Source organism: Triturus cristatus, chromosome 12 (assembly GCF_964204655.1).
Source record: "Triturus cristatus chromosome 12, aTriCri1.1, whole genome shotgun sequence".
Classification (NCBI taxonomy): Eukaryota; Metazoa; Chordata; class Amphibia; order Caudata; family Salamandridae; genus Triturus; species Triturus cristatus.
In genome coordinates, this window is record NC_140595.1 from 820,987,529 (window position 1) to 821,003,080 (window position 15,552).

The 15,552-nt window shown below is 44.2% G+C and overlaps 1 protein-coding gene across 2 annotated transcripts in view; it reads right to left on the bottom strand.

The window, feature by feature from the left end:
- Positions 1 to 15,552, bottom strand: part of ZCWPW1 (zinc finger CW-type and PWWP domain containing 1) — a 1,624,070-nt gene that overhangs the window by 311,442 nt on the left and 1,297,076 nt on the right. Inside the window, exon 15 of one of the 2 annotated variants that reach the window (XM_085639318.1) lies at positions 13,014 to 13,148. In XM_085639318.1, the coding sequence (XP_085495444.1) occupies positions 13,014 to 13,148 (135 nt within the window). Of the gene's footprint in view, positions 1 to 13,013; positions 13,152 to 15,552 lie in introns of both variants that reach the window. The other variant, XM_085639317.1, reaches the window with a different exon arrangement.

The following is a 15,552-nucleotide window of genomic DNA, read 5'->3' on the forward strand; positions in this document are numbered from 1 at the left end:
TGCAGCACTTTGAGACCCTCTCTGGTCACAATGCTCTTGGTACCACTGGTACCTTTTACAAAGGACATATATGTGAGCCAGAGGTGGGCCAATTGTGGAAACAATGGTACAGTTTAGGGAAAAGAACACAGGTACTGGGGCCTGGTCCCAGGACGCACCTAGTCAAGTTGTATCAGATACCAGGCAAAAAGTGGGGGTTACTGCAAAAGAAGTTACTTACCTGTAACTACAGTTATCCAGTATTGGTATCTTTCATAGATTCACATGCCTGAATCATTACCCGTCGCCGAGATGGGAGTCCCACGTTAGAATACAAAAGTAGTGCCATTAAGTAATAAATAGGCCAAAAGCTATATCTTAGTAGCCTATCTATGTCCTTATATGAAAAGGGCCAAAAGTCAGCTCCAACCAATCAGCTATCGGCACCCTCTAGAACACTCCCAACAGAAACAGTTCTCCTCAGATTTTCCAAGCACAAGTGGGAAGTAAATATCCCTAAAATCACTGACAACTGGTTCCACGGGGAGGAGGGTGGGTGCATGTGAATCTATGAAACATACTAATACTGGATAACTGTAGTTACAGGTAAGTAACTTGTTTTCTTATCCAGTATTGGAGTATCTTTCATAGATTCACATGCCTGAATCAGAATTGCAAGCAGTACCCCAATTGTACTGTCGTTTGCCGATGGTGGGAGACATGTAGTTTAAAACTCCCAATATACATCCACAATCGTGAAACATTGCAATGACAAAGCATAAAAGCAATAATCATAGAGTGAATATCAGCATAAGAAACGTATAAGGTGATAAACATAGGAGAATGCAACAGTAAAACAGTAAAGAAAGCTACTCATAGACAAGCATTAAAGAAATAAGAATCTGACCTTAGTGAAAGAGATGACTCAACACAGCTTGTCCAACCGCTGCATCCTCCTTTTGTGCAGATTGGAGGCAGTAAAGTGTTGTGAACGTGTGGATATTCTTCCATGTCGCAGCACGGCATATCTTGTCCAATGTAACTCCAGTGAACAAAGCTGTGGATGCAGCAGCAGTTCTGGTGGAGTGCGCTTTAGCTTTCAACTTGAGAGGTTTGTTGGCTTTTTCGTGGCAGAATTGAATGGCAGATGCGTCCCATCTGGCTATTGTGGCTTTGTAACAGCTGTTCCCTGTTTTCCTTGACCGTAGGTCACTATCAGTTGATCCGTCTTTCTAATATCCTTAGTCCTTTGAAGATAAAACTTCAAACACCTTTTTACATCCAATGAATGTAATGTCCTTTCAGCTGGAATGGATGGATTTGTGAAGAAAGTTTGTAGCATTACTGGTTCGTACAAGTGAAATTGCGTGGGAACCTTTGGAATGAACTTGGAATTCGTCCGCAGAATTACATAGTTCTGAGTAAAACTCAAGAATGACAGGTTTGTTTAACTGGAATTGTGAAGGAACCTTAGGGATGAATCTGGGATTCGATTCGTCCAGAGGATAACCATTTATTTTAAAAAAGAAGAAATGGATGTTTCATCGTGAACGCTTGAATTTCACTAACCCTCCTGTTTGATGTTTGGGCGAGTAGAAGAGCCACTTTGCTTGCCAGGAATTTGATGTCAGCCCTATAGATTTGTTCAAAGGGTTGCTTCATCAATTGCGACAGGACTATATTTAAGTGCCACTCAGGAGGTGAAGCCTGAACAGGTGGATAAATGCGAAACAAGTCTTTCATGAATTGCAGTACAATTCTGGTAGAACAAAGAGACAGACGTTTAGGGGAGCGAATATATCGAGATATAGCTGCAGGATGAACTCTAATTGAAGAATATACTAGTCCTGATTTTGCCAAGGTATGGTAAGATTTCCTCTGAAGCAGAGATACATGAATGCATGTTGTTTTGATGGCACCAGAGACAGAATTGCTTACATCTCAGTCTGTAAGTCTTGTAGGTGCCATCCGCACAAGACCTGGCAATAATGTCTTTATACTCCTGTATAACAGTCAAATCCTTAAATTGAAAGATTCAGGAGCCACGCATGAAAATAGTGGGGGCTATCAAGATGAGAGGACCCTGCTCTGCTTTCCTGTTGCTGAGAACCTAATGTATTAAAGGTATCAGGGGAAAAATTAAACCGAGATCCTGGACTATGTGTCAAAAAGTTTTCCTTCATGATCCTGGATGTGGATGACAAGTTGCATAGAATTGGCTTTTGCGAGTTTCGTTTGTTGCAAAGAAAGCTAGAGCCAGTTTGTCCCAGAACGATTTGGTGCTGCCCGATCAAACTTTATTCGTGGAGGCCGCTTCATTGCATGCTGGTGGTATTGCCCGTGCAAACTAACACCGAAGACTCTGCTACCATTGGCAGGATAACTTGGAGACAGAGTTGGATGAATTTGAGCTGCAGGTGATTGATATGCATGCTCTTTTGCAGCGGAGACCATTTTCCTTGAATTTGCAGGGTCTGTAGATGACTACCTCAGCTCTCCAGGGTTGCATCTATAGTCATTACGAAGTGAGGAATTTAGGGTAAGAACGTGAGGTCCTCTAATAGGTGGGAGATCTGGGACCACCAATCTAGAGTTTTCATCATACAAGTGCAAAGATCACCAGGCCCCTGAACGATTTTTTAGATTGCATCTATTGTTTTGTAGCTGTTCCTGTAAGAGTCTAATTTCCAGGTGCGCAAGAGGGATCATATTGATAGCCGAGGACATGATGTCCAGAAGCTAATTTATCCAACGGACTGATTTTTTTTGAGAGCCAGTTCCTACAACTTTACTTGCTTAGCTTAGGATAGAAAGTCTTTTGTCTCGGACAGTATCAAGTGTTGCGGCCTAGGAACAGAATCTTCTTGGAAGAATGAGTTGATGATCTTAGATAATTCACAAGAGGACCTAGTTTGTGAAACAACTTTAGGCAAGCTTCTGTGGCCGTGGACAATTAAAATGTCTTTGGTACTTTAATCAACCAGTTGCAGAGGTAGGGGAATACCTGATGACCCTTCGTTCTGAAAGAAACTGCCACAGGGTTATGCAGTAGGTAAAATGCAGGAAGTTGAACTGAAGCCAAATGTAAGGGCTTTAATACGTGGGAGGAAAGTGGAAGTATGAATACTGTAAATTCAGAGCTGTCATGTGGTGTCGGAGAGGGTGACCACGTAACAGTATTGGTTTCAGAAATACTTGTTTGATTTCCAGGTCTACGATGGATAGCCAATCCTTTATTTTCGTGTCTATGAAGAAAAAAACGAGAATAGAAGCCTGTTTGCCTAAAATGTACTCCTTTCTCTATGGAACCTCCGGGTAGCGTAGCCATCACTCCTTTTCTTAGCAGATGCAGATGAGGGGGGCACCCTCCTTTTGGTGGAGTAGATGACACCATTTTGGAACTGTTTCTCCCAGAGGATGGCGTAAGCAGCACTAGAACTTTATCACTGTAGGTAAGCTAGCATGAAGGCTACTGATAGCGTCATTAAGTCTGATACCTTTGGCATCATTCTTGATACAGATGAGTATCTCTTTCACAAGTGCCTCAAAAGGGTGTTTCTTTTTAAATTGAATGTGACAAAAAATATTGCGGTGTCAGAGTCATCCTTGACTGCTTGAAAGGTGCCGTCAACGTGCTTGCCAAACAGAACTTCGCAATGGTATGGTAAAAATATTAGATATATTTGCACCTCAGGTTCTATATTCAATGGTCTTGTACCAACATTGGCGTCTAAGGACCACTGGCCCTGCCAGTTGTGAAATACCTATTAAGGCTATATCTATAGCGCAATATATATTTACTGATGAGGAGGTTTCAACTCCTGCAGAATCTTTTCATTTATTTATATATATAATTATTTTTATATTTATTTATTTTTTGTAAATTTTGCCCTATCTGTCTTCCGGCAGAAATTCTATGTATGTGGCAATGTTGAACTACATCTCGTAATTATACCAGCCCCCTATTGCCAGTGATTGGGCAACCCACACAGTAGCACCAGACATAGTTGAGAACGTCTCCTTGCTGGTAAGGCTGGCTTATATGTGACAGGGTTTTTCATGATTGCAATTCCTCCCAGATAAATCAACAATTGGAATAGGTCTCACAGCTTTTCTATTTTTCTATTGAAAATCAGAAGGAGAACAGACCATTTCTTATTTGCTTTTGGAAGTTAGAAGCGTTTGGCTGCACGTTCCTAAGGGTCTGGAAACCATCAAAAATCATCTGGTGGGGAATCCAGCGGCTGTGGGCTTTCTCCCTATCAAGACCAGATATGAATGGGTCGTTCCCAGGAATGAAAGTAAAAAAAATATATATATTGTTTTTTGACCTTGGGATAACTCTTTTGTGGCAGGAGCATCGGAGTATGCGGACATACCAGGTACAATGTGACTTTGCAGTCTCTGGAAAGTGTTAGTAGTAGTAGTCCTGTAAAACGCCCTATAGGTTTAGTGCTAGAGCGACATAGATCTGACCTACACTGTAAAGTTGGAAGCGGAGCGAAGTGGTGAATTTGCTCCACATATTGCCTCTCCATATATTGGGTACTGTTATAGACTTACTCGTATTAGTCGTCTTTTGTACTTGTTGATGTCTATGGTGTATTGTCATTGAGATCATAGTTGCCTAGGTATACGCAGACGACTATACTGATGTTGACAATATTTTGTCATCTACAAGGCCGTTGTACAGGATGCAGTCATAGATGAGGCCATCGTAGACGATCTCATCATAGACTAGGCCATCGTAGACATGGTTATGTAGACGAGGTTACCGCAGACGAGGTCGTCGTCATAGATGACCGTCATGAACAACCATCATAGATGAGGATGTCGTGGACGACCATCATAGACAATGCCATCGTAGAAGAGGCAAACATAGATGAGGCAATCATAGGTGAGGCCATTCGTAGGTGAGGCCATTCATAGAGGAGGCCATTCGTAGAGGAGGCTATTCGTAGAGGAGGCCATATGAGGATGAGGCCATATGAGGATGAGGCCATATGTAGATGAGGCCATACATAGATGAGGCCTCATTGATAAGTCTGTCATAGACTACTGTCGTAGATGACCATTGTAGATGAGGTTGTCATCGAGATGAGGCCATCGTAGGTGAGACCATCATAGATGAGGTCGATGTAGACGGACATCGTAGATACGACCGTCGTAGACAAGGCCACCGGCGATGACCGTCGTAGATGAAGCCGTCGTCGACGACCGTCGTAGATGAGCCCATCGTCGATGACCGTCGTAGATGATGCAGTTGTCGACGACCGTCGTAGATGAGGCCATCATTGACGTCCGTCATAGATGATGCTGTCGTAGACGACCATCATAGGAGGCCATCGTAGACGAGGTCATCGTAGATGAGGTCAATATTGGTGTTGTAGGATCTGCCTCTGAGGAGGGTTTTTTTTTTCTATCGCCTCTCTCTGTGAGAAGTGCCTTAACAAGACTCAAAGTAAGTCTTTTTTATGGCTTTCTTGCGTGTCCTCTGGAGATTCTTGGCGCGACCTCTCCCTTTGACCTCTTCTATGAGGTGAAGGAATCCTCATTGTTAGAAGTGACAGATTTAAGTTTCTGTAGTCCCAATATAAGCCTCATCTCTCAGAACGTGAGAGTTTTTGAGGAAAAGGTTAGACATATTTCATAGTCTATTACCTTGTTTTCTGCCACTCTGCCATATTACTGCCATATTAGTGCCAGGGTCAGAGAAATGAAACATGAAATATAATCTTGGATAAGTAATAGCTGAAGAAACTGAGCAGAGCTCAGGGAGACTCCCTTCACACACGACGTGCGGTGAAAATCCAAGGAGAACTGCTTCTGTTGGGAGTGTTCTAGAGGGTGCCGATAGCTTTTTGGTTGGAGCTGACTTTTTGTCCTTTTCATATAAGGACATAGATAGGCTACTAAGATATAGCTTTTGGCCTATTTATTACTTATGGCACTACTTTTGTATTTTACCGTGGGACTCCCATCTCGGCGACGGGGAATGATTCAGGCATGTGAATCTATGAAAGATACTCCAATACTGGATAACTTCATTTTTCCTACACATTTGTCTGAGGTGATGCTTTTCCAATGATGGAAGTAATTGGTGAATGTATGACATTGTTCTGCATTCTGTCCATCAATATTTCTTTTTGCATTGGAGATATTTGCACCAATGGGGCTAGAAGAAGGGCGTTTAGCCGGTACCTGGATGAGGCCACTGTTTGCGACCTGTGTAGGTTGAGAAATCTCGCCCATTCGTCCCCTGAAAGGGCAACTTCCTGTACTGGAGGGTGCCAAGGGATTTAGCAGTGTAAGTGTCCATCTTAATAGCAAGAAGAGCATCATCATTGTGCTTGCCAAAAAGTGTGTCCCCATCATATGCCATGTCAAATATCTTAGATTGGACTTCAGGCTTAAAAGATGTTGCTTTAAGCCATCCCTGGTGCCTTAGGACAGCCGCGCCTGCCAAGTGACGGAAGCCTGTGAAGGCGATCTCCATGGTGCAATCTATAATCTGTTATCAAGTGAGGAGGAATGGGATGACCCAAACCTGCATGACGCACAGCTGTAGACTGAAATAGTCTCAAACAAATTTTAATATTTACCCAAATTGTTTGAACACAAAATATACATCAAGTGATATCCTATGAAATTATCATAGTAAATAACAGCCTGACAAATTGTTGAACAGAAATGAGAAGTCTAAATTTTTACAGAGATATTTTCTCCTGAAAGTCCTGTTAATGCACAAGCACCAAACGTAAAGAAAAGAAACATAATCTTCATTGCACAGAAAAGTCCCAATGCATTTCGGGTTTTTTAAACCCTTCTTCAGGGGAGAAAACATGATCAAGAAGAATTAAATTTCCAAATGGTCCACCGCAATGAAAACTACAACAGAACAAAGAATAGCATTATGTTCATATGTTTGTTACATTTGAGAATCCTAATTAGGATTTGCACTCAGAAGTTGAATAAAGAGAATGAGTGAAGTAAAGAACAGAATGTAGGTGAATACTGAAGTGAGTTTTATGCTGCCGCCCATTCGTCCCCTGAAAGGGCAACTTCCTGTACTGGAGGGTGCCAATGGATTTGGCAGTGTAAGTGTCCATCTTAATAGCAAGACGAGCATCATCATTGTGCTTGCCAAAAAGTGTATCCCCATCATATGCCATGTCAAATATCTTAGATTGGACTTCAGGCTTAAAAGATGTTGCTTTAAGCCATCCCTGGTGCCTTAGGACAGCCGCGCCTGCCAAGTGACGGAAGCCTGTGAAGGCGATCTCCATGGTGCAATCTATAATCTCACAGGAGGTGCGCTCACCCTTTTTTAAGGTCTTCTTGGCCTCAGGTCTTTTGTCTTCCGGGATGAGGTCAATGAAGAAACTGATATCTGACCACATCTACCGGTCAAAGCGGCCCAGAATAGCCAGGGAGTTGGCTGCACGAACTGTGATGGCAGACATGGTGGAAAACCTCTTGCCGATGTTGTCTAAATGGCGCCCTGGTTTGTCTGGCGGTGCAGATATAGGAGGGGACAGGTTTTTGGATCTACGCTGTGCCGCTGGAGAGATGAGTTGGGTTTGGGTTGTACTGTCATGCATGCAGGGGAATACTCTGGGGCCCTGTACTTGTTGCCAATATGAGGCAGGAGAGCCGTCACTGTGGTAGGGTTCTTTATTATATTGACACCCTCTTGCCAGACGTAGTCGATGATGGATATAGCTCGGACTGACATTGTTTGTTCCTTGAAATCATAAAGGTAACAGTCGGACAGCTTAAATGACATAGGGAGGTGAAACCTGGTTGCTGCTCTATCCATTGGATTATGAATGCCTCCGATGTCCGATGGAGGTGAATGAACAGGCTGATGAGGACGTGAGACTGTGTAGGTATGACACAGTCATCTTGTGGAGGATGAGGCTCAGGAATCGCGCCTTACTCTCTGTCATCATCAGATAATGATTGATCCTCCCTCGATGGTGCTGCTATATGGGAAGCAGGTGTCATTCTAGGAGTAGCTGTTGGAGGGATAGATAGGCACTGGTGTAATGGGAGAAACAAGTTGTGGAGGTGCCACTGAGAAGTTGGGGAAATTGTTTCCTGTACTCAGTCAGCATAGCCAGAAGATTCTGAACCAAGGATCTGGGCACCTGTGCGTCATCCTGTCTGGGTGGAGGATCAGGATAGCATTTGAAGTGCTCAAAATGCCTCTGAGTAGAAGGCAGATAACAGTCTTCGTAATACTTTTTCCTCCTCAGTCATCATTCTCTTCCTGGAAGTTTACCTGAAGTTCAAAGGGCTGTGAGCAGGTCCAAAAGGGACGGCGTCATCGGACTCTAGCAGGTCCATCAAATGGCTTGGAGGCAGAGGTGACACTTTGATGGGCAAAGTAACCTCAGGACGTAAGAAGGTCTTTGTAATTTTTATTCTAGTTGATGGTGACGCTGACTGAGTTGTCGTCAGAGCTATGAAAGTATTGTCTTTTGATACCTTTGTAGATATTGTGCCCCTAGTAGATGGTATTGTCGTTGGCAACAGGACCATCGTCAACAGAGTCATCGTGGACAGGAACCATCGCCGAGGCCATCGTCGACAGGGTAATTGATGGTGGTAACGTTGATCGGGTCGTCAACTTGAGCGTTGACGGGATCTTCGTTGACACTGCACCTTTCATCAACGAGATGGGAGTGTCTATGGAGGCTGTCGTTGTTGTTGTAGCCATCGACGGTCTTGACGACGAGGCAGCTGTGATGGTAGTTGTTGATAATTTTGCTGTCGACGGTGATGGTGCCGATACAGTTTTGAGAGAGGATTTGCGCCTCATAATTGACGGGTCTGAGGGGAAGGCATGATAGTTATCCCGATCCCTGGTAGAAGGCTTAGATGGGGCAGATAAGGCTGTTTGAGGAGAATTGTTTTTGCTTTCCTTTTTCTTAGAGTCGTTAGCCTGATGAAAAGTCTTTAGGGATTTCCTGCTCTCCTCAGAAGTCCCTTCATGGGACCTAGCTCTCTTGTGAGACCTAAAAGAGGTATCACTGTCTTCCTCAGAAGATGTTGTCTGATTTTTTTACTTTTTTGAGCCACAATAGAAGCATGCCCTCCCTGTCCTCAATGCCTGTGAGGAAACAGTGCGACACATTTTGCACTCTTTTATCTTGTGCTGGGGGCAGAGGCAGTAAAGGCAATCCTTATGTGGGTCATCCACATGTAACCTTTTCTTCCCACAGGTCTTGCAGGGACAGAAAAGGCCTTTTCTACCACATTGTAGAAACAGCATTAAATATCTTGAACGAAGAAAAAACTGAGCAGAGCTCAGGGAGACTCCCTTCATGCACGACTGTTTGACCTGGCCCATTTTGCGGTTTATCCCCAAACCTTTTGCCTTCTATTTTCCTGACCCTGTTTTTATTTGCAATAGGACTCTGGGCACTTTACCAATGCTGATCAGTGCTAAAGTGCATATGCTCTCTGTGTAAATTGTGATTATGATTGGTTATCCATAATTTCCATATTGGATTTACTGGTAAGTCCCTAGTAAAGTGCACTGTGTGTGCCCAGGGCCTGTAAATCAAATGCTACAAGTGGACGTGCACCACTGATTGTGCCACCCACACAAGAAGCCTTTCAAAGGTGTCTCAGACCTGCCACTGCAATGTCTGCACGTGCAGTTTTTAACTGCCATGTTGACTTGGCAAGTGCACCCACTTGCCAGGTCCCAACCTTCCCTTTTCTTACATGTAAGACACCCCTAAGGTAGGCCCAAGGTACCCCCATGGGCAGGGTACAGAGTATATGAAAGGCAGGACATGTGTATTTAGTTTGTCACTACTGAAAGGCTGTCTGTCCCATAGGTGTACATGGGACCTGCCTTGTGACATCCTACAAGTATACCTTTCCATTGCGACAAGAAGGAGACATTGAGTTTAGGCTCACTGAACTCAGAATTTAATAACATACTTTTTAGTAAAGGTGTTTTTTAAAGTGTGTTTGAAAATGCCACCTTTAGAAAGTGGGCATTTTCTTGCTTTACCATTCTATGTGCCTCTGCCCGCTTGTGTCTTCACTGTCTGGTTTTGGACTGACAGGAACTGGGGATGTGCATTCACTTTAGACAGTCACAAGGGGGTTAAGGTGGGTCCTTCCTTTCCTGGGTAATTCATAGCAAGGCTGAATAGACCTTTCTGCATTTAGAGTGGTGGGAGGAGTTTTCACCAGCACCTGAATAGGCTGTGTCTCCTCTGCACAATGCTGTCTCCATTCCCTGTGGCCAAGCTGGATCAGGGAGGAAAGAACTGTTTTGTACTGAGCTCAGACACTCTGAAACAAAGACTGCAATGATAAATTGGGGTATAAGTATTAGACCTAAAACCCCAGAACTTTAGATCATTTCTGGAATCAAGAGGAACCTCTGCCAAGCAAGAAGAGCAGAAAAGCCATGAGGAGGAGTACTGCCCCTTTGCTGTGTGTTGCTTTGCTGGGTTGGCTTGCAGTTGGTGCTTCTACCAAGGAGAGGACAAAGACTGGACTTTGCTGTGAAACCTGCTTGAGAAGAATCTCCAACAGTTTGTGTGTGCTTGCCTCCTGTTCTGAAGTCTCAGGGACACAAAGACTTCACCAACAGCTTTCATGAGCTCCACGAGAGACCGATGAAAAATGGTGCAACATGTAGCAATAGCCTCTAGAAAGGCGTCTTGGTCTACGAACGTGGCTCTAGTGGAAGCTTTGAGACCTAAGTACCTTATTGTAGCTCGCCCTACATTGAATTCTTCTAAAGCAATGTCAGCTTTGTGGCCAATAGCCTTTCACTATCAAAGGGAAAGCCCATTAAAGGATATCTCTAGAAAAGCTTGAGGAAGGGAGCTTTAAAGAGACTGAAGACCTCATGGATCAAGCAGTGGATACAGTCATGTCCAGACCTGCTTTTATTTTGTGATGGTCAGGTAGGTTGGGAAATACTTTACTACCTACTCCTTCTAATATTTTTGACTTTCCATCTGTAGGTGAGTGAAGGCATCAGGGTTTATTTTTGTAGTGGAATAGGTTTGATTCACTATGCTTTGAGGAAAGGAGAAAGTGAAAGAAAGGTTGAATCATTAATAATAGGTCTGTAATGAAATGCTTCTGTGTAGGTAACTGATGGAGTGGTGGTTGGACACAACCAGGGATCCATGACTGCCTCTATTAGGACTTTGTTAAATGGGAGAATCGGTTCATTAGATGAGTGGTGTTTGTAGAACGTCTATTAGGATGTTGAAACTACTGAGGGAAGAGAGAGTTCTAAGATTTCTGCAGCAATTGCAAAAAAACAATTTCTGTCCAGGTGGACCAGGTGCTGAATCTTTACAACATCAGGAGAAGTATTGAGTCCACTGGAGTCTTGGAGAGTTGTGTAGGCAGAGGTGCCAGAAGAAGGGAAGGTTATAAGAGGGCCTACTATCTGTGACTGGGCCTGATTTTGCTCAGATTCCAACTCAAATAAGCCATGAATATGTTCCCAATAAAAGTTTTGAGTCCAGTCTCTTCTTTGCATTGCTCCTCTACCAGTAGTATTTGGATATCCCTTCTTTATCAAATATTTTTGACTAGAGCAGAAGTGGCTTTTCTGATGGCAGTATCAGTTATGGGGTCAAAGGTGCCGGGATTGGTTTCACTGCTGGCCATGTTGTCGGGAAAGGGGCCAAGAAGGAAGCCAGTTTTGGACACATGCTTGCCTGTGCCAGTGGAGCACATGGTGGCAATGGAACATTTGGCAATGGAACATTTGGCGTCGGAAGAGAGTTGAATGGAGCTCCATATGGACAGTTAGGGCCGGATGGCAGATGGGAGGGGGACTGCTTCCTTTTCAAACATCTTCACCATCACTTGGAAAAATGATTCCCAAGGTATGCCAGCGCTGGTACTCACAAAGGCGGAGACAGTGGAGAAATATACAATGGCATTAGAGTTGGAGGCCTGACAAACTGGTCAATGGGACAGCTCCAGTAGCTGAGGGCCAGACCGGGGAGAAGTCCTAATTTCTGGAAGAAGAAGAGTAGTTTTGCTCTTGTGACAGTGTCTTTTTTCTCTATGATTTAGATGAGTGAGAGGGGTACTTCGATCTTGATTTGGCATTTTTGAACGAGATTTAGTGTGACAATGGCTTGGTGGTCATCCTTCGCTTCTGAAATAAAACATTTGGCCATTTGTTGTTTTACTGCCTTAGGATTTACCCTAAGATAAAGATCAGACCTTGACAAATCATGCCTCAAGCTGAGGCACCCAAACAATCGTCATGTGGCTCTGTAATGGGCATTTGTCGAAAGGGCGTTAAAATAGATTTCTTAGGTGGTGACATTCTCAACAGCGCTTCACCAGATTTCTTTCCTCTCATGAGGAAAAGAGAGAAGCACCGTAACAACGTCGAAAGGAGGAGAAAAAGGAAAATGGATGTAAGAGTGCCAATATATTTGTTTTATGGCTCCAATGACTTCCCCACAACTCGAATTCCAGCACTGAGATGGATCCAGCACCACCTACCCATGAGTAAGATCTTTTAAAAAAGTTTCCGGATCCAGTCTGTTCCTGGGATATTCAAAGGGGATGAATCTGCAGGTAGAAGTATCCATCAGAACGAAGTTGGTGTAGGCTTAGAATGGAGTGGAAGGCATCCATCTTTCTCAGACATTGAAGAAGGGCCAAATGAATGAGCTACTAACTGAAGTTGTACCTTTGTACAGAGGACTCCAAGTCTGATGATGGGGAGTACTCCAGCTTGTTAAACTATAAAATATCTAGCACAGGTGATAGGGAATGAGTTTTTGGGTAAGGTTTTACCTACGATTGCACATTACAATCAAACAGGGAAACCATTATTATTCTCCTTGCTTTACAGCTAACAAAATTATCACTAGATCACATCCCCCAATTGACGACTGCAGGTGGACAAACAAGCAATGGACTCTACAGAGACAACAATGCTGAAATTTGAGTTTTGTCAAAAACATTTCTGGCTGTGGTCTGGCAATTAGCACACATCAGACATGACCTTGTGTTACCTGGTCTTCTGTGGGGTGCTTTAGCTTCCTTGTCATTAACTTGTTTTGACTTTTTGGGTAAAGCTGATTCATCTCCCGCAGGATTCTTTGGCTCACATTTCCTTATCTTTTGACTTCTGTCACTAATTTCGATTTCTGCTTCACATGAAATAAACAAATGAGGAGCGGATTAGGTGCATGACGTGGTTGACTGGTCACACTGGAGTGAAATAATAAACATGCTACATTCTAAAATGGAAACAAAAATCCGATTGGCCGCACTCTGCTAGTCCTACCAGCGTGTTACCCCAAAGAATTGTGGTCCATGAAATAGCGTCGGCGGGTACGCCTATGCCAAAAGTTTAAAATGAAAATAAGTGTTGCGTTAGCCATCCCTGGACACGTATTTCGAGGTAGTTGCCTCTCGTCACCAGGGAGTAGGTATGTGTGTAGGGTTGCTGCGTAGGCTGCCAAAAAATATTCTCAGGTAAAGTACCACTCAAGGCGCGCAGGTGCGTAGCCATGGGCTCGTCAGCCCCACCGGCTCAAGGGAGCCTGAATGTAAACAAAAATCCGATTGGCCGCACTCTGCTAGTCCTACCAGCGACGAGAGGCAACTACCTCGAAACACGTGTCCAGGGATGGCTAATGCGACACTTACTTTCTTCGAATACTTTTGGCACAGGCGTAATCGCCGTCGCCATTATATGGACCACAGTTCCTTGGGGTAACATGCTGGTAGGACGAGCAGTCTGCGGCCAATTGGATTTTTTGTATTAAGGCTCCCTTGAGTCATTGGGCTGACGAGCCGCGGACCAGCACCTGCGCGCCATGAGTGGTACTTTTCCTGATAATACTTTTTTGGAAGTCTACGTGGCAACCCCACACACTCACCTACTCCCTGCTGACGAGAGGCAACTACCTCGAAACACATGTCCAGGGATGGCTAATGCGACACTTACTTTCTTCGAATACTTTTGGCACAGGCGTAATCGCCGTCGCCATTATATGGACCACAGTTCCTTGGGGTAACATGCTGGTAGGACGAGCAGTGTGCGGCCAATTGGATTTTTTGTATTAAGGCTCCCTTGAGCCATTGGGCTGACGAGCCCCGGACCAGCACCTGCGCGCCATGAGTGGTACTTTACCTGATAATACTTTTTTGGCAGTCTACGCGGCAACCCCACACACTCACCTACTCCCTGCTGACGAGAGGCAACTACCTCGAAACACGTGTCCAGGGATGGCTAATCCGACACTTACTTTCTTCGAATACTTTTGGCACAGGCGTAATCGCCGTCGCCATTATATGGACCACAGTTCCTTGGGGTAACATGCTGGTAGGACGAGCAGTGTGCGGCCAATTGGATTTTTTGTATTAAGGCTCCCTTGAGCCATTGGGCTGACGAGCCGCGGACCAGCACCTGCGCGCCATGAGTGGTACTTTACCTGATAATACTTTTTTGGCAGTCTACGCGGCAACCCCACACACTCACCTACTCCCTGCTGACGAGAGGCAACTACCTCGAAACACGTGTCCAGGGATGGCTAATGCGACACTTACTTTCTTCGAATACTTTTGGCACAGGCGTAATCGCCGTCGCCATTATATGGACCACAGTTCCTTGGGGTAACATGCTGGTAGGACGAGCAGTGTGCGGCCAATTGGATTTTTTACATTCTAAAATGGACTAGTCCACTGCTCCAAGGAATGGCACTTTCCTTCACCAAAAATGCTATCATCTTGCCCAACATTCTAATTCCCATATGGAATTTGTATCGGACATATGCCATTCCAATAGCGCTCTGCTAAAAGCAACATGATCAAGCAATTTGCTGAACTCTTTCGCAAAAGATAAGAGGCTCACAGCTCACTTGCTCTAAATTATCGGAATAGTGAGTCTTGATTAATTGAAGGCTGAATGTGACAGCAGTAAAGATGGTAGTCTTTGGATTGGCAGTGTAGATCTTGGTTCTAAACACATGGCATGTTGTATGTTTGTATTCAACACTGCATACCCTTTCTCAAATATGGACTTAAACAGGTTTTAACAGTAAAAAAAGACACACAGAGAAATTATAAAATGAAAATCTTTAAATTCTGAAATACTAGTATTTCAAATCCACATAGTAAAATGAGACTCAAGATCTACATGCTCACTAGACAATGAAGAACAAGATACTTTCGTTCGGTAATGCCTTATCTGGTACAGACTATATATAGCCGCAGATTTCTTACCTTTGATTTTCCCTAAGCATCAGACTGGATCCAGAAGATTTTTTGGGAGCAGTACCCCTGCGTGCCGGTAAGGTGGCGTCGGTCAGCTCTGCGCAGCGTTGTCCAGGTCGGAAGTGAAGTCTGCGTCATCTACATAGGCGCCACCTCAGCACGCTGACGTCAGTTACTTTTCACGACTTTCCATGCCAGATGCACGGAGCCATGAATAGCATTGACACTAGTGTGTGCAAACTAAGGCACTAAAAGGGATCAGCCCTAACCCTCGAGATTTGTCTGCAAAACGGGGAGGATGGGTGGGTCGGTAAGGATTCTGCCACCAGA